This window comes from Nycticebus coucang, chromosome 5, assembly GCF_027406575.1.
Source record: "Nycticebus coucang isolate mNycCou1 chromosome 5, mNycCou1.pri, whole genome shotgun sequence".
Taxonomy (NCBI): Eukaryota; Metazoa; Chordata; class Mammalia; order Primates; family Lorisidae; genus Nycticebus; species Nycticebus coucang.
Genome location: NC_069784.1, coordinates 30946237 through 30973355, shown reverse-complemented (window position 1 = coordinate 30973355; position 27119 = coordinate 30946237). Strand labels below are relative to the sequence as shown.

Genomic DNA, 27119 nt, shown 5'->3' with positions numbered 1-27119 from the left:
AAAAAAATCTTAGAAAACATTGACTAAGATACGTACTACCATTTTATGTACCACAGAGGAAGAATCAATGCTGTATTACTTTAATTGGCAAATAAATATCACACAGGCCATGTACAGTATGTTTTATATGTATATGTTGTATAAATGGACAAGACTGCCCATTTAAATGATAGCATATGGATTTTAAGATGCATCATAATTCTTTACAGATGTTGAAACATATTTTTATTTATTAATTTAATTTTTGAGACAGAGCCTCAAGCTATCACCCTGAGTAGAGTGCTGTTGCATCACAGCTCACAGCAACCTCCAACTCCTGGGCTTAAGTGATTCTCTTGCCTCAGCCTCCTGAGTAGCTGGGATCACAGGCACCTGCCACAACGCCCGACTATTTTTTTGGTTGTAGCTGTCATTGTTTGGGAGGTCTGGGCCAGATTTGAACACGCCAGCTCTAGTGTATGTGGCTGGCACTTTTTTTTTTTGGCCGGGGCTGGGTTTGAACCCGCCACCTCCGGCATATGGGACCGGCACCCTACCCCTTGAGCCACAGGCGCCGCCCTGTGGCTGGCACTTTAGCCACTTGAGCTACAGATGCCAAGCCTTATTTATTTTTTTTTGAGACAGTGTCTCACTTTCTTACCCTCAGTAGAGTGCTGTGGCGTCATAGTTCATAGCAACCTCTAACTCTTAGACTTAAGTGATACTCTTGCCTCAGTCTTCTGAGTAGCTAGGGTTACAGGCACCTGTCACAATGCCTGGCTATATTTTAGAGATCAGGTCTCACACTTGCCCAGGCTGATCTTGAGCTTCTGAGCTGAAGCAATCCATTGGCCTCGGCCTCTCAGGCTGCTAGGATTACAGGTGTGAGCCACCATGCCCAGGCAAAATATATTTTTTTAAAAGTTGCTTAGAAACAATAAAACATGGTATTTATCCATTTGGGATGTGCCATATTTTTTTGTTTTTGTAATTTTTCAGTATAGTAGTTCTGTTCATTACTAAGTTCACGGATTTAACTATGGTCATGCATTGCTTAACAATGTGATACATTCTGAGAACTGTCGTTAGGTGATTTTCCTATTGTGAGATACTTACACAAATCTAAATGGCATAGTGTACAATATACTGAGGCTATATGATGGCCATTACAGGTTTGTAGCAAAGGAAAAATAGCCTGTACAGTTTATGACTGTACTGAACACTGTAGGCAACTGTAACGCAATAAGTATGTTTGTGTGTCAAAGCATATAAAAGGCATAGTAAAAATATGGTATTATTTATTATCTTCCAGGACCACCATTGTATATGCAGTCTGTCATTGAAGGAACAAAACAAAAAAAAATTACAACCACAATAGTGTTGGTAATTCTGCCCACATGAATCTGTACAAAACAGAATAGTGTAATAGTTAAAACTATAGGTTAGCCAGACTGCCTTGGTATGATCCCCAGCTCTATCAGCCACTAACCCTTATGTAGCCTTAGTGCCTTATTTAAGATGAGAACAATAATGTCTTACTTCCTAAGGCTTGTTAAAATTAAGTGAGCTAATAGTTAATCAAAAATAAAACTGCCCAGCACAGTACTGCCCATGTAGTAATGCCAAGTATTGGCTGTTACTATCATTCTTTTTTCAACTTATTTCAATTCTGATGTGCCTCTCAGCATATCCACAAAGCTATGCATACTGAACTTCATGGAAAAGCTAAGAAATTTTTGATACTCTTGTGAAAATACCATATATTATTTCTTTCTTATTTGCTGACTTTAAAACCTAAGCTCCATGTAAAGAAGGCTATTTTTACCACCAAAGCCTAACTAGAGTACAGTAGGGGAAAAAGTACATTTATTATTTGTATTTAGAAACAGGGTTTATAAATCTTGACACTATTGAAGTTTTGAGCTAGATAACTTTTTTTTTTTTTTTGAGGTGGGAAGGGGGTAGTGTTGTCCTGTGCTTTGTAGGTCTCATAGCATCTTTGGTTTTTACTCATTAGATGCCAGTAATACTCCCTAGTTGCAACAGCCAAAATATCTTCAGATTTATCCACTGGGGGTAAAAATCACTCCCCAGTGAGAATTACTTGGTAAAAATGAATAAAAGTAGTGCCATCACAGCTGTAAATGACACTTAGAAAAAGATGGAAACACTTCAACTGTATCATGAATTACAGATTCAAGAGGATGGCTACAATTCAAAACCAAATTCTAGTCATGAAAAGTACTCTCATTTGTTTTGCAGTCTTTCTTCAAGAAACTAATATGTCATTCTTCTCTAGGAATGCTGATCAGCTTGTAAGGATTTATTTATATTCTATTACTATCATGATCTGCACCTACCTTCCAGATGTCTCGATAAAGTGAAGACTTAAGGCCTTGTAAAAGAGTGGGAACAAAATCCTTCTCCTATCACAAATCTCATTCTTCAACCAAGAGACATTTGCTCTTCCCCTAAAAACCGGGTCAATACGACTGTGGATATACTTCAAAGAGTTCTCATAGTAAGTTACATTAACCATATTCCAAAACAAGAATGTCCTTGTTTCTGTGTGCTTTGCCTCTTGGTAATTACAAATCAGTCGAGCCAAATTAGGAAGTAGGCTATGGCTAAGACTGACAGAAACAGATGAAGGGGCTCAGGGTACTGATCTGTGCTGGATATTACCTAGAAGAATAAAACGATTAAGAAAGAAAATAATGCAAATAATACTAGCTATTCAGAAGTGGTGAAACCAGAGGCTGATCGATTTGGTTTATTCGTCCTAATTCAATTAGACATGTTCTTTTTCGACCAGCATTGTACTTCTCGTTTTTATTTTTATTTTACTATCACATACATTTATGCATCTTAAAGTAATATATATATGTGCAAATATATAGTGTTCGGTAGTACAACTATATGTACAACTACTATCAAACAAAATTGTTTTCAGTTTTCAATTTTAAGAATTCTTATATTTTTAAATCCTTCCTTCCCCATTCCACCAAATAGTTATAAATTGCTTCTTACAGGTTAAGTCTAAAAAAAATTTTAAAGGAAGTTTCTTTTTACCGTACCCACAAGAAGTTATTCTCGTTCAGAAAACAGTCATTAGAACACAATTAGCGAAACTTGGGGACTTCTGGCACTGCGTTACACTTCCACTTTCCACCAGGAAGGCGGAGGGTGAGGGCAGTGTACGCTGAGGTAGTTTGCAGTAAAACTAAAATTTAGCACTGCCGTGAATTAGAATCAAGATAAATGGGTCACTGCTGGCGCTTTACTTAGTAAAAGAAAACACTGTTCATCACTAGGGTTCGTCATCGCTCTGCAAGGAAAGCAGAACTGCATTTATTAAAGTAAAGGCTGGAGAATGCGGGGGACAGAAACCCGTCAAAGAGGGGAGGGGGCGGGTTCCAGCACCGACCACACCGGGAAACTTAATTCCGACTCTGGAGAGGGTAGGGCGATACCAGACCTCCGCGGCTCCAGCGTGTTCACCACAGAACCTTTTCCCTGCAGCCACCACCATCCTGCAGAACCGCTTCTTCTTTTCCACGTAGTAACTGCATCTACCCTCAGCTGGAAATCCAGTCGCGGGCGGCGTCGGCGCCGAGGCCGCCATAACTTAAGACCCGTTCAGGAGGAGAGCATCAGGCGGAGGAAGAGTTGTCAGCTTTCTTCGGGTGCCCTTCCCTTAAAAAACATGGCTGCCTCGGGGCCCGGCACATAGGTTAATTCCCGGAAGTACCGCAACCAATTCGTTCCCTCCTTCGCAAAATCGGAAGAAATTGACGGTGGCCGGCGGGGCCCAAACTTCCTTCGTTCCTCTCCGTTTCTCTCTCCCCGCCTCCTCCGGGAGACGAGCGCCAAACTCAAACTCTATCTGGACCCGACCTCTTTCAGGCTAGTACGGAGGGCCGAGCCTGTTGGGCTTTTCCGCACACGGGCCGGGACAGTGGGCCAGTATGAGCCAAGTTCTGTTCAAGCAACTAGTCCCGTTGCAGGTGAAATGCAAAGACTGCGAAGAGAGGTGAGGTTCGCGTCTCTGGGTGCCCGCGGGTGGCGGTTGCGGTCTGGCCAATGGGGAAAGATGGCGGTTCCGGCCAGTGCAGCCGGCCCCCAGAACGCGCTTAGGAACCGGGCTGGGATCTAGTGGGTCCCTCCCTCGCCAGGTCGGCCGTTGCAGCGGGGACCGAAGGAAGGCTAGGGGGAAATGGGAAGCCGACTCCCATCAAGTTAATGTCTCAGATGTTAGCTCTGAACGGGATCGTGCAGCTGGCAGCCTTACTCTCCCCTTTTGACAGATGAGAACTGTGGTCCAGCCAAGTTAACAATTTACCGAGGGCTCGCAGCGAGTTCACGGCAGAGTCAGCACCAGCCCTCAGGCCTTGACTCCCAGGCCCCACCCTCCGCCCCCGTTACTCCTTAAAAATATGCTGAAAGTAAATTTAAACTTCAACTTAAGAAAGAGAAAGATTCCATGGTGTGCTTTGGCTCTTTTTCACATTAGTTCCTAAAAACAGGAAATTACATTCAGCCGATTAAAACTGAGAAAATCAGAACTTCATTAATCCATTCAATAAATAATTGCCTTCTTGTAAAACACCTTGCTGGGTACTGGGAATACGGTGGTTAGAAAGAAAGAACCAAACAGTTCTTTTCTTCGTGGAGTTTATAGTCACAGAGGAAATAAAGGCCAGTCTCATAAATGAAAAATTGCAACTTTGACTAAGGCGGTTGTGCTTTGGGGGTTTAAACAGATTTAACTAGATTCAGGAGATGTATTTATTTTTCTCAGTTCCACCACTCAATAGCTGTCTCTTTTTATTCTCTGAACAGTATTTCCTCTATTTGTAATACTTTTCTAACATGCTTACCCACATGATTGCAATGAGAATCAAGTGTGAAAACGTATGTGAAAACTAAATGATGTGGAAATGTAACATAAAAAATGAAGGTACTGTCTTATTGAACTGCCAGTAATATAAAAATATATGGAATTAGGTTCAAAATCAATGGCAGAATTAGGTTCAAAAGCAAAGTCAAGGAGATGATACCAAAACCAGCAGCTGCCTATGGTTATCTGCAGGTTATTTAGGTCGGTCATTCTTTTGGGCTGTCTAGTATGGTAGCCACTAGTCACATGTGGTTGTTGGACGTTTGAAATGGGACTAATTGGAACCTATGTGCCATAAGTGCAAAATACACATTGGATTTTGAAGACATACTATGAAAAAAGGATATAAAATATCTTCAATAATTTTTATATTATGTGTTAAAGAGGTAATATTTTGTAAATATTGGATAAATAAAATATATTGTTAAAATTAATTTTATATGCTTTAAAAAATATTTTTGTTGTGGCTTCTAGGAAATTTAAAATTATGTATATTCCTCATATTTGTGGCCTGAATGCTATCTCCATTGGGCAACACTGTTCTAGAATGAACAATGGGAGCCATTACTTCTGATGCCAATATTGAAACTCCTAGCTTTTCTCCATGTCATTACATTGTCATCACAATTAATTTTTTTTTTTTTTTGAGACAGAGTTTCACTGTGTTGCCCTTGGTAGAGTGCTGTGGTGTTACAGCTCACAGTAACCTCAAACTCTTAGGCTTAGGTGATTCTCTTGCAGGGGTCCTCAAACTTTTTAAACAGGAGCCAGTTCACTGTCCCTCAGAGGGTTGGAGGGCCGGACTATAGTTTAAAAAAAAAACAAACTATGAACAAATTCCTATGCATATGCACATATCTTATTTTGAAGTAAAAAAACAAAATGGGAACAAATACAATCACACTGCCTCATGTGGGGCCTGCTGGCCGTAGTTTGAGGACCCCTGCCACCTTCTGAGTAGCTGGGACTACAGACGCCCACCACAATGCCCTGCTATTTTTTGTTGCAGTTGTCATTGTTGTTTAGCTGGCCCAGGCTGGGTTGGAACCCATCAGCCTTCGTGTATGTGGCTGATGCTGTAACCATTGTGCTACAAGCGCTGAGGCATCATCACAATTAATCTTTTTTTTTGCTTTTTTTTTTTTTTGTAGAGACAGAGTTTCACTTTATGGCCCTCGGTAGATGATAGGAATATATGAAAGATTTCTAAAGATGAAGAAAGAAAAGGATAAAATTGTGTTTTAAGATTAACTTTCATATATTCCTATCACCTATAGCAGGGGTTAATAAACTAGAGTGCATGAACCAGATGGCCCATTGTTTTTGTGAGTAAAGTTTTATTGGAACATAGCCGTACTCATTTGTTTACAAATTCAGAGGTGAGTAATTGTGACAGAGACCTTATGGCCTGCAATTTATTATCTGGCCTTTTGCAGAATAATTTGCTATAACCTGTCTACGGGAATAACAACCTAAACTCTTTAGTTCAGTATTCAAGACCAGTTCAGTTCAACAAAGTATTTGCAAAGGCCTGCTATGTACCAGAAACTGTCCTAGGTGCTGAGGATACAAAGCTTTCCTTAACCCCCAATAAGAACCTATTATTGTTCTGGTTCTCAAGGAATTCACACTTTAATAGGAGAAATTAAAAGATTTACCTTGGAGAGAGACAGCATAGCATAAGTTAAGAGTTCAGGCTCTGGAACCAGATTGCCTGGTTTAAATCCCAGTCCTGCCGCTTACTGATTTACATTGTACAATTTACTTAACTTCTCCATGTCTCACCTTCAAATTGTTAGCAGTAGCTACCTCAAAGAATTATAAGAATGCAGTGAGTTAATACATACTAAAATGCTTAGAACAGTGCCTAGAGCATAATAAGCATTCACAAAACTTTAGCTATTAATAAAGTATGATTAATGCATAAAGTAATATAAGTATATATACTAAAGATTGTGATAAAGTCTTAGAGAAGGAAATCAGTTGAGGGCAGTAGTAACCATCAGGGAACTGTATCTAGAGGAAAGTGATTCGGTTTGACACCAACTTGATTTTTCAATTTTTTTCGTAAGCTTGTCACAAGAATTTTTATCATCTTCTGAATGTATCTAACACTCTTATCTGTACCATGCCTTTACTCCTGCTGCTCCCTCTGCCTCAAATCCTTTTTCTTTTGTAAAACTTTCAGGGTGTCTCTTAAATCTCTTCACTATAAGGACCCTTCAAAGTTGCCAGTTTAAATTAATTGGCTTTATTCGTTTATTAGATAGGGTGGTGTAGGTGAAAGTTCTAAGTTCTAATTTGAGCTCTACAGTGTGACCTTAGGCAAGTATGTAACTCTGTGAGCCTGGGGTTCTTTCTTTGTAAGAGAGGTAGTGTTTGTTTAACATGGCCATTGTTAAGTGTGATGATATATGTAAAGCACCTGGCAGGTACTTAGTAGTGTAGGTACTGCAGTGTTAGTAACCCTTTCCTCTCCTCTCTTGAAGCCCTTAATACACTCAGAAGCAAATCTAAGGAAAAGTCATTTAATCTACTCTCAGTTGGAGAACATGGACCATGTTTATTTCTGTATCTCCAACAGTGCCTGGCTTACAGTAGCTTTTATTTATTTGAATTGAGAGTTTAAAGTCACAGCTTCTGGGTGGCAGAGGGGGACTAGAATCTAGTTCTGCTAATGCCTGATGTTTAAGGTAATTTAGTTTAAAAGAACACCTAGACAAATCTGACAAGGAAGATATTATGTAGATTTGTACATTGTTCAGAGTGTGATATTTATGAGATGAGAAATATTATCTCTGATTGAGTTTTTATTGATTTTATATTCTTATGACTGCCATTATAATTTTAAAAAAAGATTGGTGATTTTAGATTGTATAGCTCCTGAAAGTTCATATTTGTGTATGTTTCTAGAGGTGTTTCTGAAGTAAACATGGGAATAGGTTAATTTATGGGCCATTTTTCTCCCAACATCTATGCATCTAGGAGTATATACAACAATATTATTAGTATGACTGGTTAATTAATCATAGTAATATAACTCTAATAGAATTGTATAAGGAACACTTTATTAAAAGGATGCTTCAGTTGGGCGTGGTGGCTCATACCTGTAATCCTACCACTCTGGGAGGCTGAGGTGGATGGATTGCCTGAACTTATGAGTTAGAGACCAGCCTGAGCCAGAGTGATACCTCATCTCCAAAAAAAGTAGCTAGGTGTTGTGGCGGGCTCCTGTAGTCCCAGCTACTTGGGAGGCTGAGGCAAGAGAATCGCTTAAGCCCAAGAGTTTGAGGTTGCTGTGCGCTGTGACACTATGGCACTCTACTAAGGGTGACAGAGTGAGACTCTGTCTCCAAAATAAACAAATAAATAAAAGAATGCTTCTCAAATTTTTTTACAAATTTATGAAATATGACAGGATTTTAAAACTGTGAAGCACCATATAAACTTAGGTATGAATTGCAGTATACCACTATGTCTGTATAAACAAGGAAAAACTTCAAAAGATCAAAACCAAACATAATGATGTTATAGGGCTTTCACAAGCCTGATTGAATTCACTTATTTTACAGATTAGGAAATTGAAGAGTTGTAAAACTTAAAGTTTTTCTGCTTAATTTAAGTGGAACTGGAGTAAGACTAATCTATTTCACATACATTGCTTTAGATCAGTATTTTTCAAACCTTTTTATTTCACTGCACACTTGAATCTGTAGTTAAATGGACACACACTTAAATTGTGCTGATCAAAAAGACAGTTAAAAAAAGAATATACTTAATGTGTTTTGAACTTCTTTCAAAAATAATTTAATTATTGGTGTTTAAAACTTTTCATAGCCCACCTAAAATCCTCCACAGCACACCAGAGTGTCTCGGCATGCCAGTTGAAAATCATCGCTCTAGATGCTAAAATAAGAGAAACAGCATATTCTCTTGTTTTTAAGCTAGTTCTTCCTATCTTTGTGATGTAGACCAGTACTGCTTGTTCCTTTCCAGATAATCGATACACGTTATGGTAAAATTTAACCTCATCATATGAGTAAGATTTAGCATACAATCATATGTTCAATAAGAAATTTAAGTAATAGGACACATTTAAACTAATACAAAATTACAGATTAGAATATTAAAAAATCTAAACCATAGAATCTAGTCTTGGTCAATTGTTTCTAAGTTTTTCTGTCAATAGTTGCTATGTTTATACTCTTCTCTAGTAGATAGTAAAAAAAAAATGGAAAAGATTTAAAACAAATCTTTAGAAGAATAACTTAAAATTGAACAGATTCTGTTCACTTTTTTTTTTTAAGTAGGTGTTATTTAGTCCCATATGATCTTCAAAGTCTGAGGCATCACAGAATTAAGCAGGGCAGTAAGGTTGTATACCAGGCCAGCACTAGGTACGCCACGTTGTTTATCTTGTTTAATCCTCATAACATCCCGATTTTACAGATAAGGACACTTTGGCCTTAGGTTAAAGACTATTAGGTTACTAGTGGAAAAACTAGAACTTAAACTTCAAATCCAATGTGCTTTCTAAACATCACTTGGTAAGTTAGAGAACACCTGTGGAAAGTCTAGTAGTTTAAGACTGAAAATTTTAGTTAGTGCAAATTATTATGATAACTCATTTCGTGTGACTGTTTCTGATGGCTGGATGTATCTTTTCATATAGGAGAGTAAGTGTTAGAGTGAGCATTGAACTGCAATCAGTTTCCAATCCAGTTCACAGAAAGGTTGGTATTTATTTTTTTTGAAATATGTTAATTTCAGTACATTATAGATAAGTATTTTTGTTCTTTAAGAGTATGAAATCTGGCTAGACGTGGGCTCATGCGTGTAATCCTAGCACTTTGAGAGGAAGCCAAGATGAGGGGATTGGTTAAGGCCAGGAGTTTGAGACCAGCTTGAGCATCAGTAAGACCCTGGTCTCTACAAAAAAAATAGAGAAATTAGCTAGGCATGGCCGTGTGTGCCTGTAGCCCTGGTGAGAGAATAAAACCTTGTCTTATCTCAAAAAAAAAAAAAAGAAAAGAATGTAAGATCTTTTGTTTTATCCATCTTGCTTTATAATTTTAGGCCATCTTGTGAATATTGCAAATCTAGGGTGGTAGAATTTGTTCAGACAACAATTAAAAGATAATTGTACCACATATATGAAGCATACAAGAAGAAATTGGGGTGATAGTCTCCTTAGGTGCTCAGTGAACTTAAAAGTTGCTAAAGGAGCCGCGTGTGGTGGTTCCCACCTATAATCCCAGCTCTGTGGGAGGCTGAGGCAGGAGGATCACTGGAAGCCAGGAGTTCAAAACCACAGCAAGACCCCATCTCAAAAACAACATGCTGGAATATATTGCTGCTTTATAGAATTAGCATTTCATGGTATAAATGTGAAAATAGAATAAATTGCAGTACTGAAGGGAGATTTTCTTGAATGTTTTACCTTTTGAAGGGAGGCATTTAAAGCATCAGTCCTATATGATCTTCTAAAGTTTGAGTCATGAACTAAACTAAGGATATAGAGTAGAGGATAAGAAATAACAGCATCTGATTTCTCAGTCATAGTTTCCCTGAACACATCCAAGGACCGAGTAGTATTAGCAGTAGCTTCAGTTTTTTAAATGGCATCCTGGGGTGAATTTCAAGAAGTACTTAAATAGAAGGGTGCTCAACACAAGGCATTTTGAGGCAAATGCCCAGATTGCTAATTTCCCCAGGTAGAGATTATAGATCATATTTCTTATATGTTATTACTCATGTCTGTTGTACCTCTTCATTTTCCAGCTCATAAGTTGTCTAAATTTTTTTAGGACCTTACCAGTTCCTCTTTAGCCATGAGAAGATTATTTTTCATGCTTGTTTTTACCCTGAGTGCTGAGTTCTTTATTAGTCTTACATCATCTTGTAGCTATACCCTGTTTCCTTTCACCAGTATTCTCTAACTACATAATTTCGGTGCACTTTTTGCCAACTTCAGCTGCTATGATGATCTGCCATGCTATAAATTTAACTACATGGAAACTGGCTTTTGTGAAAGGTACCTGCTTCATTTGAGACTAAAAACAGATGGGATTCCACATGAACGGCCACCTGGAGTAGGAGAGAACAGGCCCTTCAGAAGAAGCCCTGACAACTTGTTATCCGATACCCTGTCCTGTGCCTGGGACAAAAGCTCCTTCTTTTTCTAGGGTGGATGATTATATATCAGTTCTGCTATATTTGCCACTTTTGAAATACTAGACCAGTTAACTTGAAGGAAACTGAAAGTATAATTGAATAGTATGTTTGTACATAAGGAATATTTTCGTCATTGTGTCAGCAAGGGGTGGGCCTGAATTTTCCTAAGCTTCTGATAGGACGATATTCCTAAACTTTTAACTCTTAGCATTTAATTAACTTTTATAGACCTTCATGTGGCTGTCAAGGAGCAGAATGTCTACCCCTATTTAAGATTCTAGTTCTCTGAAGGCTAATAAAAAACCAGCAGCACCAGAAAACTAACTATCTGAAGTATAGCTGTGATACATTGATGTTATTGGATCACTTTACTCCCAAGAAGAATTTACTCTAAATGTCAAATCTGCTGAAGACATTAAAAAACAACAAACTTTCTTTTAGGACTTAGTTATCCGTTTGACTGATGACACGGATCCATTTTTTCTATATAATCTTGTTATATCTGAAGAAGATTTTCAAAGGTAACTCCTTTTTTTTCTCACCTTATATTTAATCTAGGAATAAATAAGTTTCTAAGTTTTATGAATGTGTTGGTATTGTTCTCTTTGAAACACATATGTATTTGGAACTGTTAGTTATTTTCAGGATATTGGACTATTTGTATTATTATTATTTAGAGTAATTATAATTATTTAGGGTATTTTTGAAAATATGGATTATCTGCTTACAGCAACTCAGGAATTTGGAGCTTTAGCTAAATTTGTTGACCTTTTTCTTTTGATTGAATAAATTTTGATAAAAATGAAAGTTCCCTAGTTTAGTTCTTGATTATAATAGATGTTCAGTAAGTAACAAAACAATCTTCCAGAGAGTTGATTATAATTACAAACAATAATTACATTTAAAAAAATTTATTTTTTTGTTTTCTGTGTAGTTTAAAATTCCAGCAAGGTCTTCTGGTAGACTTCTTAGCTTTCCCACAAAAATTTATAGATCTTCTTCAGCAGTGTACTCAGGAATACGCCAAAGAAATTCCAAGGTAAGTCACATGAGAGCACCACGTTTTAAACTTCTTTCAAGATAGGTTCTTCAAAAGACAAGTTGATGGCAAAATATTTTCCATCCATTATAAGTAACCTTATTTTTAAAACTGGGATGATGGCTCTGTGAAATCTCAATCTTTAAGAAATCTTGATTAAAATCAGAAATACACCTTAATTTTCATGTTTTGAAAAGTATCTGTTTTGGGGCGGCGCCCATGGCTCAGTGAGTAGGGTGCCGGCCCCATATACCAAGGGTGGTGGGTTCAAACCCAGCCCCGGCCAAATTGCAACAAAAAAATAGCCGGGCATTGTGGCAGGCGCCTGTAGTCCCAGCTACTTGGGAGGCTGAGGCAAGAGAATCGCCTAAACCCAGGAGTTGGAGGTTGCTGTGAGCTGTGATGCCATGGCACCCTACCGAGGGTGATAAAGTGAAACTCTGTCTCTAAAAAAAAAAAAAAAAAAAGAAAAGTATCTGTTTTGACCAGGTGCTGTGGCTCATGTCTATAATCCTAGCACTCTGGGAGGCTGAGGTGGGTGGATCGCTTGAGCTCAGGAGTTCAAAACCAGCCTGAACAAGAGCAAGACCGCATCTCTACTAAAAATAGAAAAATTAACTGGACATCATAGCAGGTGCCTATAAGTCCCGACTGCTCAGGAGGCTGAGACAGGAGGATTGGTGGAATCCAGGAGTTTGAAGTTGCTGTGAGCTAGGCTGATGCTACAGGCATTCTAGCCTAGGGAACAGAGACTCTGTCTCAAAAAAAAAAAAAGTGAATTATCTGTTATTATAATGATATGTTTCTATAATGGTCTGGGAAAAGAAGAGTAAGATTTTGTATGTGTATGGTGCCTTATCCTAGCATTGTAAAGTTTATCATCAACCAACCAATTTATTGGTTTCATGATTGTTGTTGAATCATTTATTTCGTTAGGAACTACAAAATGATGCTTTCCTAAGCTGGGTGTGGTGGCGCATGCCTGTAGTCCCAGCTAGATGGGAGGCTGAGCTAAGGAGAATCTTTTGAGCACAGAAGTTCAAGGCTCCAGTGATCCATTGCACTTCAGCTTAGGTGACAGAGTGAGACCTTGACTCTAAATAAATAAAAATAAATAAATAATAAAATAAAATTTAAAATATGCCTTTCTAAGTATACATTTTCATATTAAGTATAATTCTTCTATAAAGAAGAACTTTCCTCAATTAGGGCTATTTTATTACTCCAACAATTCATGTAAGAAAAGGCAAATGCTTAATTTTTGCTTTTAAATGGTCCATTTTTAGAGTTAAGGAATTTGTATTCCAGTTACTTCTGTAGTGTTTGATGAGGTTTGGTTTTTTTTTTTTTTTTTCGAGACAGTCTCATCATGTCATCCTGGGTAGATTGCAATGGTATCTACTGCAACTTCAAACTCTTGGGCTTAAGTGATTCTCTTGCCTCAGCCTCCCAAGCAGCTGGGACCAATGCCTGGCTTTTTTTTTTGTTATTATTGTTGCGGTTTGGCTGGGGTCAGGTTTGAACCTGCCACCCTCGGTATATGGGGCCAGCGTCCTATTCACTGAGCCACAGGGGCTGCTCCCTCAACCCCCGCCCTTAGGATTTCAACATGTGCTTTTTTCTGATTTTTCTAAGTAGAGGAAGAAATTTATGATTCAATGAAGAGAGTTTCACAATGTCATATAAGAGTGTTGTAATGTAACATTTTCTTTTCAAAGGTTTTTGCTACAGTTAGTTTCTCCAGCAGCTATTTTGGATAACTCACCTGTATTTTTAAATGTGGTAGAAACAAATCCTTTTAAGCATCTTACACACCTCTCGCTAAAACTTTTACCTGGAAATGATGTGGAGATAAAGAAATTTCTAGCAGACTGTTTGAAATGTAGCAAGGTAAGATTTAAATTTAAGTTTATTCTTTTAAAATAAGTAACAAATGTCTTTACTACATCACTGAAGAGCTACATTGCTGTAAGATTTTGTTTTCTAAATAAAGTTTTTAACGTGTAATGAATTTATTTTATTATTTTTTTATTTAGTTAAAGCATAACAAGTATTGAATTGGACCAAGAATTGGGAAACTTAGGTACCAGAATTTTTACTAATTTTCTGTGACTCTGGGCAGCTCACTTAAACTCTCATCTCATAGTTTCATCAACTGGTAGATATGTATGGAAATACCTACCCTATCTAGCCCGTCTTAAATGACATAAAATATATGAAAGTGTCTTGAAAATTACGAAGTGCTACATAAGGTACATGGCATAAGGAAACGATGGTAGACATGCTGCTTAAGAGTTTTAGAAAGTCTTTCTACTCAAATGCTGTAGATCAGGGCGTCTCAAACTTTAACGGTACAGAGATTATCTGGGGACCTTGTTAAAATGCAAATTCTGGTTTAGAAGATCTGAGATGGAGCCTGAGATTCTGCGTTTCTAACGAGCAGAATCTAGGATCATGCTGATGCTGTACTTGCTACACTTTGAGTAGCATAGCTACAGAAGATTAAATTGTAAACTGCATTTTACTATTTTTATAAACAGGAAGAAAAATTATCATTGACACAATCACTAGATGATGTAACTGGACAACTGAACTTCACACAGAAGGTAATTGAAGATTTTTTTTTTTCTTTTTAAGTCATCCAGACATGTTTCTGACTTGCTTCTTAACTCATTTCCAAGCTTTTTTGTAATTTTCTTAAAAACATGCCACTGTTGAATTTCCTCTCCTTTTTACCACCATCTACTTAGCAGTTACTTATGTTAATCTGACGGTTTTTCTTTTAGGTGTTTTATTCTACCCAAACATTTCTGTTATCTTCGATAGATGACATGTTCTCTCCGAGTCTTCAGTAAATAAGACAATGTATAGTGTCTGCCATATATTAGTTTTCTACCTAACCTCATTCCTCCATCCTCAAAGGTCTTTTTGGTTCCTGTCTTCTAAACCTGGTTCCTTTCTTCTTTTATGTTTAGAATTAATTCCTCTGATAGGCTTAGCATCATTTCAGTCCTAGCTACCATATTTCTCCTCCTAGTCCTTGAAATTGTGGGCCACAGTATCTGACAAGAAGCTGAAGATTTCCCTGTAAAACGTGGCCCCTTTGGGGACTGAGTTAATGGGTTTCATGTATAATAGGTAAACTACTCCTTGTAACTGACTTGCTCCACCCTGGGTTGGAGGAGAGGACTGGGTGGTAAAGAGTCTGATTTAATTAAAAGCTTAAAGATAGTTAAGCTTGACCTAAGATTGCATTTATTCTAATCTTGATTTTCTCAAATTCTAAAATCTGTATAGGAAAAGGCTTTGAGTATGTCCTGAAGAGGTGTAATTTCATTTTCTTTAATATCCTTGTAAGTATTGCCATGTAATAATCAAAAGTATAACATATTTAGGAGACTGTCATAATATTTTATATTGAACTCTATTATAGACATTATCAGAAAAAATCCAGGAATTAGATAAGTTACGAAATGAATGGGCATCACACACAGCAGCATTGACAAATAAGCACTCTCAGGAACTAACAAATGAGAAGGAAAAAGCCTTACAGGTGAGATCATTAAAGGAAACTGAAAAAATGTTTTTTTATTCATTTTAGCCATTTTATTAACTATAAAAGTGATACATTCTTGTTTTAAATTTTTCAGACATTATGGAAGTATATAAAATAAAAATTGAAAGTCTCTTTTTCAAGGTCTTAGTATTCAAGAGATAAACATCTTTTTTTTTTAGCATTTACTTTTCTACATGTTCAACCTAGAGATGTACAGTAAAAGAAACTTTTCTAGATTGTAGTAGAGAAACTTACCTGATAATGTACTATAGAAATGATCCCAAAAAGTATAGTCTTTCAATAAACATTTTCATGTGTTTTCTAGGCTTTTATCTATGTGTATGTGAATAACATGTAATTTATAATATTCATTTATGAACTTAAATAATTATAATTTTATATTGTATGATTTACATAGATATATAAGTCTATATACGCATATAAGGTTTTGGTTTCATTAACAAATTATTAAGATAGGTTTGTGGATGATTTAGATAGGCACTAGAGATAGGCACAGTTATGATCATGTTCAAATTGTATGGTTGGTAAAATGTGACAAATAAGTATGAGATTGGCCTAATGAACAAAACTTGTAGATTTTAGGGCGGCGCCCGTGGCTCAGTCGGTAGGGCGCCGGCCCCATATACCGAGGGTGGCGGGTTCAAACCCGGCCCTAGCCAAACTGCAACCAAAAAAAAAAAAAAAAATAGCCGGGCATTGTGGCAGGCGCCTGTAGTCCCAGCTGCTCGGGAGGCTGAGGCAAGAGAATCGCTTAAGCCCAGGAGCTGGAGGTTGCTGTGAGCTATGTGAGTCCACGGCACTCTACCGAGGGCCATAAAGTGAGACTCTGTCTCTACAAAAAAAAAAAAAGAAACAAAACAAAACTTGTAGATTTTATACTTTTAGGTGTTTTTCCATTATGGAACATATATATGTATACCAATTATAAAAAACTGAAACACTATAATTGTGTTTAAAACAAGAACTGAAAGGTCTATGGACCCATTCATTTTTTTTTTTTAACACAAGTAGATTCATACTATATGTACTATTTTCTAGTTTTGCTTTGTTTTTTTACTTAATTACATGTCATTCTTTTTTTTTTTTTTTTTTGTAGAGACAGAGTCTCACTTTATGGCCCTCGGTAGAGTGCCGTGGCCTCACACAGCTCACAGCAACCTCCAATTCCTGGGCTTAAGCGATTCTCTTGCCTCAGCCTCCCAAGTAGCTGGGACTACAGGCGCCCGCCACAACGCCCGGCTATTTTTTGGTTGCAGTTTGGCCGGGGCTGGGTTTGAACCCGCCACCCTGGGTATATGGGGCCGGCGCCTTACCGACTGAGCCACAGGCGCCACCCAATTACATGTCATTCTTTAACTTGAAGAGTATTACTTCTAAATATACATGGTTTTAGGAGAAGCAGAAGTGATGAATAAGGTCATGGTGGTAAATTTGCCCTTGTTGACATTGCTTTCTCTTTCATGAAATTCATAATTGAAAATAGACCCTTTCGAAACAGAGAAATCTAATAATTATAAAGAATAAATTATAATATTTTCCCTAATCTTTTTGTATTTTTATTTCTGAATTTTTTTCTTTGAACTTTTGTACTGTATTTTTATTATATAATAGGCACAGGTTCAATATCAACAGCAGCATGAGCAACAGAAAAAAGATTTAGAAATTCTCCATCAACAGAACATCCACCAGCTACAAAACAGACTGTCTGAGTTAGAGGCAGCTAATAAAGACCTGACTGAGAGGAAATATAAAGGAGACTCCACTATTAGAGAACTTAAAGCAAAACTTTCTGGTGTTGAAGAGGTATTGAATGTTGTGGGTATTGTTCCATCCAATTTAAAAGAATGCTTTATTTTGGTCACTTTATTTTAGTTAGATTACTTTATTGCTTATGTGGGTGGTGGTCTTCTGGACGCTCCACGCAGTTCTCTTGTGGTGTTAGGGTAATCAGTTCAGATACTGCATAGAAAATTGAGAGTCTAAAATTTTATAAAAAGGCTAATTTAGAACAGAACTGAGGTGAACTTGGATATTTTCAGTTAGAGTTTTAAGAAATCAGCTTACTGACACAGCTCTCAGATTCTTGTGTGTATTTTTAATATTAGTGTGGCATTTGTCTCTTAGTGTCAAAGTTGACAGGGCTGATATTTTCCCTCAGCCAACTCAACATATCCAGTAATAAGAATAATAATAGTAGGCTTGGTGCCTGTAGCTCAGTGGCTAGGGCGCCAACCACGTACACCTGAGCTGATGGGTTCCACTCCAGGCCGGGTCTGCCAGACATCATTGACAGCTACAACAAAAAGAAAATAGCCGGGTGTTGTGGTGGGCGCCTGTAGTCCCAGCTACTTGGGAGGCTGAGGCAAGAGAATTGCTTAAGCCCAGAGTTTGAGGTTGCTGTGAGCTTAAGACTGTTGTCTCAAAAAAAAAAAAAAAAAAAAAAAAAATTCTGAATTCGATTTCTGACATCTCAGCCAGCTGTTTATGAATGGGATCTTCAGTTACATCTGCCATATCTTTCCTTGGGAGGGTTGATCTATTCTGGTTATTCATGTTACCAGAGTTTTTCCACTGATTCCGCCCCATGATTGTTTTACACCATTTGATTTTTCTCCTGGAGCTTTGTCGAGGATCCGTACGGTGCTATGGCCTGAGAAACTGGGGACTTGTTTGGCATGGTGGGGCTAAGTGGTTCTGTCTTGTTTTCAGCTGGTCTCTGTTCCACCCTAGTGAGGCTGGCTTGAAGTCTCAGCTGTGGAGAAATACCAGCAATTAAGTCACCGCGCCCCCCACAGGCAACCATTGGAAAAGGAAAATCAAACCTTCCTACAACCACACACCCAGGGCACCACCTGAATAGTCCCCAGGCAATGGGCTCAGTTCAAAAGGTCCAAATCAGTTGTCTCAGTCAGCACCTGTCTCAGGTGGGAGAGTTTAAAACAGGCGTCCTCAAACTCCGGCCCGCGGGCCACATGAAGCGTTGTGAATTGTATTTGTTCCCGTTTTGTTTTTTGCTTCAAAATAAGATATGTGCAGTGTGCATAGGAATTTGTTCATAGTGTTTTTTTTTAACTATAGTCTGGCCCTCTGGTCTGAGTGACAGTGAATTGGCCCCCTGTTTAAAAAGTTTGAGGATGCCTGGTTTAAAAGGTCTTTGGCAACTGGATCGCAGGGGTCTGGTGACTACTCAGATATGGCTTGCTCCTGTGCTCCGTGGAGTCAGGAGGACCCACCCAGCAAATAGATCAGTCTGGGAAGGTTGATGCCTGCTTCCTCACCTTGCACCTCTGTCACACCCAGTCACTGATAGCCCTGCAGGGCTGTGACTCAGTTGCCTCTAGTGAACAGATACTCCAGAGGTTTGCACCTGCCTGAATTACAAGGAAATCTATTTCTGCTCAGCCAGGCCGCTGCGCTCTGCCTCTGTCTAGCGGGGGGAGGTGAGGCCTGACAACCTCGGGCACTTGATGGAGGCTCGGGGGTGTTCACTCAGTTCTAGCCCTGCCCCTGATTAATATTACTGACAGAACGCAACCAAGAAATTTTAAAGTCTATCATGTTTAAATAGTAAGATCACCAAAGTTATTCCAGGTCATAAGACTTCTACCTCCATTTCACCAGTCTGTCATGCTTAGATGCTCTAATAACTGATCAATTTTATGTTTAGATCAGACATAAACAGTAGGCATTTTCAGTTTTTCCTCCTTATACCCTTCATACCAGTCAGTAAAACATTTCGGACTTCATGGTATATCAGTAGTTTACAAGGTTCATTATAATGCGACTATCTCAGCCCTGAAAATTCAAGGCCAGTATATAAACAGTCTTCATTATGTTGATTTGATATAATCTAATGAAAATATCTTCTGAGATTTGCATAAGACTTGCAAATAATGAGTCCTGGGCATTTTGGGTTTTTTGCCTCTGAGTATTGATTATCTGGTTAAATTATACTTTTTCAGTATTAGTGCCCTAAACATAATAATTGATCTCATTTATTATTTACTATATGCCAGCCAATATCCAAGGCAATTTATATAAGGATTTTTATGAAGATTAAAGGAAATAATTTATTAAGTATTTGCTATCACTTCTGTTTTATAAATGAGGGATCTGAGATTTAGTAATTCCAAAGATCACACAGTAGAAGATCCAGACTTTATTTTTTATTTATTTATTTTTTTTTAGGACACATTAAAATTTGCTTTAATATTTCTTTGGGGGGGAAAAAACACTTGTAGTGAATGAACAAGAAACATTTTTATGCTATTATTTGTATCTACCATGCCATGAATTCACAGGGGAAGAGGTTCCAGTAGCTCAGGGAGGCGCCTTGCCATTGAATGTGACCAAGTGTTGACTGACTTTTGAATTCGTGGGAAATAGGTTCCAGCACCTTGTATCACTGTTACATGGGGACTATTGGTTATCCTGTGGGCTATGCTGTGCACATATTATGCCATGAGCTCATGGGGAATAAATAGGTTCTTGTACCTAAAAACATGGGCCCACTGGTGCTCCTGTGTGCTATGTTATATGCTTATTATGCCATGAGCTCATGGGGAATAAATAGGTTCTTGTACCTAAAAACATGGGCCCACTGGTGCTCCTGTGTGCTATGTTATATGCTTATTATGCCATGAATTCATAGGGAATGGGTTCCAGGAGCTCAGGCTCTTTTCCGTTAGTTCTCACAAAGTGGGCTTCTCTGGGTGGCGCAGGCTGGTGCTTCAGTTGAACCCAGGTACCTTTCTCTTTGGCTTCCTTCTTTTTCTGATCATTTTCCTTCACACGTTTCAGGAAGCTATCTCGGCTCTTAGAGTGCTTAATATGCTCAATACAAACATTAATCCTCTTTGCGAGGATCTTGCCCTCAGCTTGTTTGTTTACAACAATGCCAACAGCATGCTGGGTAACATTGTAGACGCTTCTGGTTTTGCCATGGTGACATTTGTGTGGCATGCCTTTTTGAACAGTACCATTCCCTTGATGTCTCCAATATCACCTTTCTTGTAGATTTGCATATATGTGGCCAAAGGAACAACTCTATGTTTTCTAAAAGGCCTAGAGAACATGTATCAGGTGCCTTTGTGTTTGTCATTTTGGTGAATTACTGGAAGATGACCTCTTCGGCCGAAAAAAAGGCGATCCAGACTTTAAATTCTGTTTGAGTCTGTGCTCCTACAACCACTATACTATAATGCTGCAAAATTATTTTTAAAATTTTTGTTAAAGGCTAAACGTAGGAATACTCTATACAGAACTTCTGTGAAATCAGCCACCCTTTGGTTGATATTAGCTGATTTAGAAGACATCTATTTTAGATTTTTAAAAATCTATTTTTAATTAACAATTATCATTTGTTTTTGCTTTAGAGACCGAACCAAAAGGAAATCCAATTATGTTAACAATTTATTGACATGGAAAGATACTTGTAATATATTACATCAACAAGGTAGATTATAAGCTGTACAGTATGAGGCCTTAAAAAAGAATCAGTAATACCCTGTTTCCCTGAAAATAAGACTTACTTACAGGAAAGATAAGACATCCCCTGAAAATAAGACCTAGCGCATCTCTGGGAGCACACCTTAAAATAAGACACTGTCTTATTTTCGGGGAAACAGGGTAGAAGCAACAGAGAAAAATATTAACTCAAGATTGTGGCTCTCATCCTTGGCTGTCCAAGGATGAGGAGACATCAGAAAATTCTTGTTGCAAGTTTTTAAAGTTGTAGTAATTTATTCACAAATCAGGATTGTCTTAAATTCCTTTGGTATAACTGAATTAAAAGTAGTGGATTTTATAATTGTATTCCAAATCTATGAAACATACATAATCAAAGACTTTCATATTTTTTAAGAAAACATATGTATAAAGTCAGTAGATGAATTAATATACACCCACACGAGAGAAACTGAATTCAAGTTGGAGGGAGGCGGGTGGGAGGAGTGGGGGGAGAGAGGTGTGCTCATACCTAATGGGCACAATGTGAGGTATATGGCACATCTCCTGGGTGTGGGACGCAACTACAACAGGGACTTTACCCAACAAATGCAAACAATGTAATGTAATTGTGTACTCATATTAATCTGAAATAAAAAAGAAAATATATTCATTAGAACTCTAAAATTATTAAAGATGGTTTTGATATTTTAAAGATCTTAATTAGAATAACTAGACCAGCCAACTTCCCTTTTTCGTAAGATACAACTTTTTTTTTTTTTTTACTTTTACCAACTAGGAGCTACAACGAACTAAGCAAGAAGTCCTCTCTTTGCGAAGAGAAAATTCTACACTTGATGCTGAATGCCATGAGAAAGAAAAACAGATTAATCAGCTACAAACAAAGGTGGCAGTTATAGAACAGGAAATCAAGGATAAGGACCAGCTTGTCTTAAGAACAAAAGAAGCATTTGATACAATCCAGGAACAGAAGGTCTACTTTTAAATTTTCCTAAAGAAATAGATGATCATATTTATAAGCAATGCTTCTCCCAAGTAAACACACTCTAATTATTCATGTATTAAAAACATGTATCAGGTGGCCTTAGAAGAAAATGGGGAGAAAAATCAAGTACAACTAGGAAAACTTGAAGCTACAATAAAATCATTATCAGCAGAACTTCTAAAGGTTTGTTTTTAAAATTTAGTAGATTATTAGTATTTCAAGAGATTATGTAGAGATATACATATGAGTTCTTTTACAGGCAAATGAAATTATCAAGAAGTTACAAGGGGATCTGAAAACTCTAATGGGTAAGTTGAAATTGAAGAATACAGTTACTATTCAGCAGGAAAAGCTCTTGGCTGAGAAGGAGGAAAAATTACAAAAGGAGCAAAAGGAATTACAAGATGTTGGACAGTCTCTTCGACTTAAAGAGCAAGAGGTAGTTAATATTTTATATTTTTTGTATTGTTGCTATTTTATTTCCTCAGATATATTTTTGAAAATTTCTACTTTGTTATATTAGTCGCTTTAGACATTTTTTTCTTTAAATAACAAAGGACTCCAGATTCAAGAGAAGTTAACCTATTTCAGGCCAGACACAATGACTCATGCCTGTAATCCTAGCCCCCTGGGAGGCTGAGGTGGCTGGATTGCTTGAGTTTAGGAGTTTGAGACCAGCCTGAGCAAGAATGAGACCCTGTCTGTACTAAAAATAGAAAAACTATCTGGGTGTTGTGGCAGGCTAGCTGGGTGTTGTTTCAGCTACTCGGGAGGCTGAAACAAGAGAATCACTTGAGCCCAAGAGTTTAAGGTTGCTATGAGCTATGATACCAGGCACTCTGCGCAGGATGACAGAGTTGAGACACTGTCTCACAAACAAGAACAGGCTGGGCATGGGGGTTCATGCCTGTAATCCTAGCACTCTGGGAGGCTGAGGCAGGTGGATTGCCTGAGCTCACGAGTTCGAGACCAGCCTGGACCAGAGCGAAACCCTCATCTCTAAAAATTACTGGGCGTTGTGGCGGGCGCCTGTAGGCCCAGCTACTTGGGAGATCAGGCAGGAGAATCACTACTTAGCCCAAGAGTTTGAGGTTGCTGTGAGCTGTGACTCCACAGCACTATATTGAGGGTAACAAAGTGAGACTCTGTCTCAAACAAACACCCCAAAACAACCGATTTGAGTTTGAAAAGTTAATTATCATGTCTCTAATACCTTGATTGCTCCTATATCTATGTGTATATATACACATAAATATTTTATTACATAGCTGAACTAATTCCTTTATTCTCTTTAATATTAATAATTAATGCATTTCTTCAGTTTTTTATTTCATCTTTATTTTGTTTGACTTACTGTGAGGATTGACATCTTTCAGGTATGCAAGTTACAAGAACAATTAGAAGCTACAGTTCAAAAACTTGAAGAAAGCAAACAGCTTCTAAAAAATAATGAAAAATGTAAGTATGTTACATTTATATGTAAATGAGTCTTATAGTTTTCTTAACCTGAAAATTTTATTTGAATTCATAAAAGTGTAGGTAAATCAAGATATTGCTAAATATAAATAATTTATGCTTTCACTATGCTATCTTAATGTCTTTGCTGTGGTAGATTATTTCACTTGCCCAGTAAAACAGTTCTCATCATTATGAAGAAAGCTATATCCCATGTGTCAGTAACCCCATAATTTACTGTTTACATTCTTCACTACTCCTTTTTAAAAATTGCTGTTTTAAAAATTGGTTTATTTAACAATATGAATTGTTTGACTAAAATATAAGATTAAGTTTGAACTAATATTTTCTCAGTTTCTAGTATTGGGTATCCGACATTAAGATAGTGAATCTTAAGTAAACTGGAAGATATTCTAGAAGTGAAAAATTTTAAACCATGGCTAGCAGAAATAATGTGCTTCTAAGGAAAAAAACAGGAATTTTGTGTGGCAATTGCTAAAATAAGAATCTTTGATTAAAAAAATTAGGTGAATTTGTGTTGTTCTGTGATGTAAGGTGGTTGTAAAAACTTACAATATAAAAAATTTTACCAAAACATTTAAGAATTTTAAATGATTAAAAAAATAAAAAGTTAAAATTCTTTCCTTGCTTTTGCTCTTTCTTTTATTGAAGTAATCACGTGGTTAAACAAAGAACTAAATGAAAATCAGCTAGTGAGAAAGCAAGACACCTTGGGCCCTTCTGCTACTCCTCCTTCACACTCCAGCAACAACACCATCAGAAGTGGAATTTCTCCTAACTTGAATGTGGTAAGGTTAAAATAAGGTGCAAGTGATCTTAGCGAATTCCCCGAAACAAAACTGTTCCCAGATTGTTAGGAAGTTTCCATGACTTGAGGTCTTGGTACCAATAAAGGCTAAAGTCCTACAATTATTAGCACTGAAGTAAAGTTTAAGTTGCCCCTGGAAGAGGGACAAAGGCATACTTGCTCTTAACAAAGAGGCTGTGTTTCAAGGGCACAATTTTTCTTAAAACTTTACTGGTTATAGAAATCATTTGTTACTAAGGTCATGCCAAATGTGCTGAAACACTTTAAAACATACACACACAAAATGCATTTGAAAGACCGCAAGAAGAGAGAATTTAGGTTTGGGCTTAAGTCTGGAACTAAAATAGAAAAAGCTGAGACTAAATTCTGTCAGAAAAAGGAAAGGGGAAAAAAAAAGCCCGGTGAGGGCTTGTCAGCTTGAGATTCTAGAAGAAACTGGTATGAGATGTAAACTTTCTAGCTCCCTGGACCAGATCTTTTGCTTGTTCCTTCAAGAAAAAAGTGAGAATAAGAAAAGCAGCTCCGGGCGGCGCCTGTGGCTCAGTCGGTAAGGCGCCAGCCCCATATACTGAGGGTGGCGGGTTCAAACCTGGCCCCGGCTGAACTGCAATCAAAAAAATAGCCAGGTGTTGTGGCGGGCGCCTGTAGTCCCAGCTACTCGGGAGGCTGAGGCAAGAGAATCGCTTAAGCAAGAGAATCGCTTAAGCCCAGGAGTTGGAGGTTGCTGTGAGCCGTGTGACGCCACGGCACTCTACTGAGGGCCATAAAGTGAGACCCTGTCTCTACAAAAAAAAAAAAAAAAAAAAAAAAGCAGCTCCTTGGGGTGGCGCCTGTGGCTCAGTCGGTAAGGCGCTGGCCCCATATACTGAGGGTGGCGAGTTCAAACCCAGCCCCAGCTGAAGTGCAACCAAAAAATAGCCGGGCGTTGTGGCGGGCGCCTGTAGTCCCAGCTACTCGGGAGGCTGAGGCAAGAGAATCGCTTAAGTCCAGGAGTTGGAGGTTGCTGTGAGCTGTGTGATGCCATGGCACTCTACTGAGGGCCATAAAGTGAGACTCTGTCTCTACAAAAAAAAAAAATAAAGAAAGAAAAGCAGCTCCTTATGTTTGGAGGTGTCCTGGTACTATCAAGTGGCCAGGCTCAGGTGCTGCTAGCTTGCCCGACCCTCACACACAGGCTTTGGGGCTCTCCTGTTATACATAACAATTTCACAGAGTATCAACATCAGATAAGGCCACTCTGTGAGTGTGGCAGATCCAGACAAAATGAAGTCTACTCTATAATCATTTTAGAACACAGACAAAAATAACATATTTCAGCCACAAAAATGGTCATGCATCCGCTTATCCTGGCTAACATGAGTGGCTGTTACTTGCTGCTTTACCAATTACAGCTTTGGCCTTAATACATTCCTCCTGCCTTATGTGGATTTTATTCCAATACTCAGTCATATATTTATTTCTCCTTCCTGATAGCTTCCAGTCCATAGCAAAACCCCTCTTAAACTTTCCCTTAAATCATCTTCTCATTGCCTAAATCCATCAAGTTCCTTTTAACACTCTCTGACTGAGATACGGTACTGTGGTTCTCCATGGTGTGTAGTTTCCCTGTTACGAGGAGCCGTAAACCTAGCTTATACATCTGTAGCGGCGTTCCTGGTCTTTGGCTGGAAAGCATTTTGTAGAGGGTTTAAAATTCAGATGCCTAATTGAATTTTTAATCTACTCTGTTAAATCAGATAGTATTTTCGAATTTAAAGAAGGGAAGGGATTGCTGCTAAATTGAAAAAGTTGTAGAAGTGCTTGAATCTGAATTACAGACTTGAAAATTTTGGCTTAATTGTGAATGACTGATTAGATAAACAGCTGTGTGAAAGGTATTTTTGTTGTGCAGCCGTTGGTGTGCACAAATGCTTCTCAAGATTTGTGTTTCAGGCAGCTTCTCCTTATAAAAATAAACTTTTTATAACCGGTTAATGTTGGTGTCAGTATATTGAACATTAGTGGCTAAGCCAATTATTATCTCAGTCCATTCAAGAAATTGATATTATTTGTACTCAGTCTAGCAGAAAATTATTTTTATTTTATCTTTGGTTAGCCTATTGACCTAGGACTCCAAACCCACATTCCCCTCCTTTTTAGGAGACCTAGAATAAAATAGGATTGCTCCAAGTCTTGGTATTAACTAAATACAACAGGGCAGTTCCAGTAGTTTGTTTTATCTGAGGTTGCACAACCACTGTGATAAGCCCTTTGGTTAAAGGTATCCCAGCCTCCTGTTGTATAAATAAAGCAGAGTTTTGTGGTATGATAAACCACAATTGGCCTCTGGGATAGTGCTCTTAACAGTTAGTTGTCATAACAGGTGCTAATGCCTCTTGTTTAACAGATATTGTTTTCATTAATTTCTCATTTTTAATCATTTTTATGTTTAGGTTGATGGCAGACTGACTTACCCAACTTGTGGGATTGGCTATCCTGTCTCCTCTGCATTTGCATTCCAGAATACTTTTCCTCATTCGATATCTGCCAAAAATACCATCCACCCGATTACAGGACCAAAGGTAGCAAAATTAACTAATGCTTTTTTTGGAAAATATAGCAATTTATTAGCATACAAATACTTTTCTCTTTTTGCAGTTCATTTTTCTCTTTGGTCACTTGCTAAATATCAGGTAATAAATTACCGCATAATATATATGAAGTATATATGTGAAG

At 37.9% G+C, this 27119-nt stretch overlaps 2 protein-coding genes across 6 annotated transcripts in view; one reads left to right on the top strand and one right to left on the bottom strand.

Moving 5' to 3' along the window:
- Positions 1-3690, bottom strand: part of TRMT13 (tRNA methyltransferase 13 homolog) — a 71511-nt gene extending 67821 nt beyond the window's left edge. For all 4 annotated transcript variants that reach the window (XM_053592095.1, XM_053592097.1, XM_053592094.1 and 1 more), the window contains exon 1: positions 3458-3690. In XM_053592095.1, coding sequence (XP_053448070.1) covers positions 3458-3604 — 147 coding nt within the window. In that variant the 5' untranslated portion in view covers positions 3605-3690. The remainder of the gene's footprint in view (positions 1-3457) is intronic.
- SASS6 (SAS-6 centriolar assembly protein) overlaps positions 3672-27119 on the top strand; it is a 36970-nt gene continuing 13522 nt past the window's right edge. The window contains exons 1-14 of one of the 2 annotated variants that reach the window (XM_053592081.1): positions 3672-4012; positions 9552-9612; positions 11495-11574; positions 11988-12092; positions 13811-13982; positions 14633-14698; positions 15526-15645; positions 17281-17472; positions 21914-22108; positions 22214-22303; positions 22380-22559; positions 23497-23578; positions 24248-24384; positions 26837-26965. In XM_053592081.1, coding sequence (XP_053448056.1) covers positions 3948-4012; positions 9552-9612; positions 11495-11574; positions 11988-12092; positions 13811-13982; positions 14633-14698; positions 15526-15645; positions 17281-17472; positions 21914-22108; positions 22214-22303; positions 22380-22559; positions 23497-23578; positions 24248-24384; positions 26837-26965 — 1674 coding nt within the window. In that variant the 5' untranslated portion in view covers positions 3672-3947. The remainder of the gene's footprint in view (positions 4013-9551; positions 9613-11494; positions 11575-11987; positions 12093-13810; positions 13983-14632; positions 14699-15525; positions 15646-17280; positions 17473-21913; positions 22109-22213; positions 22304-22379; positions 22560-23496; positions 23579-24247; positions 24385-26836; positions 26966-27119) is intronic. The other variant, XM_053592082.1, reaches the window with a different exon arrangement.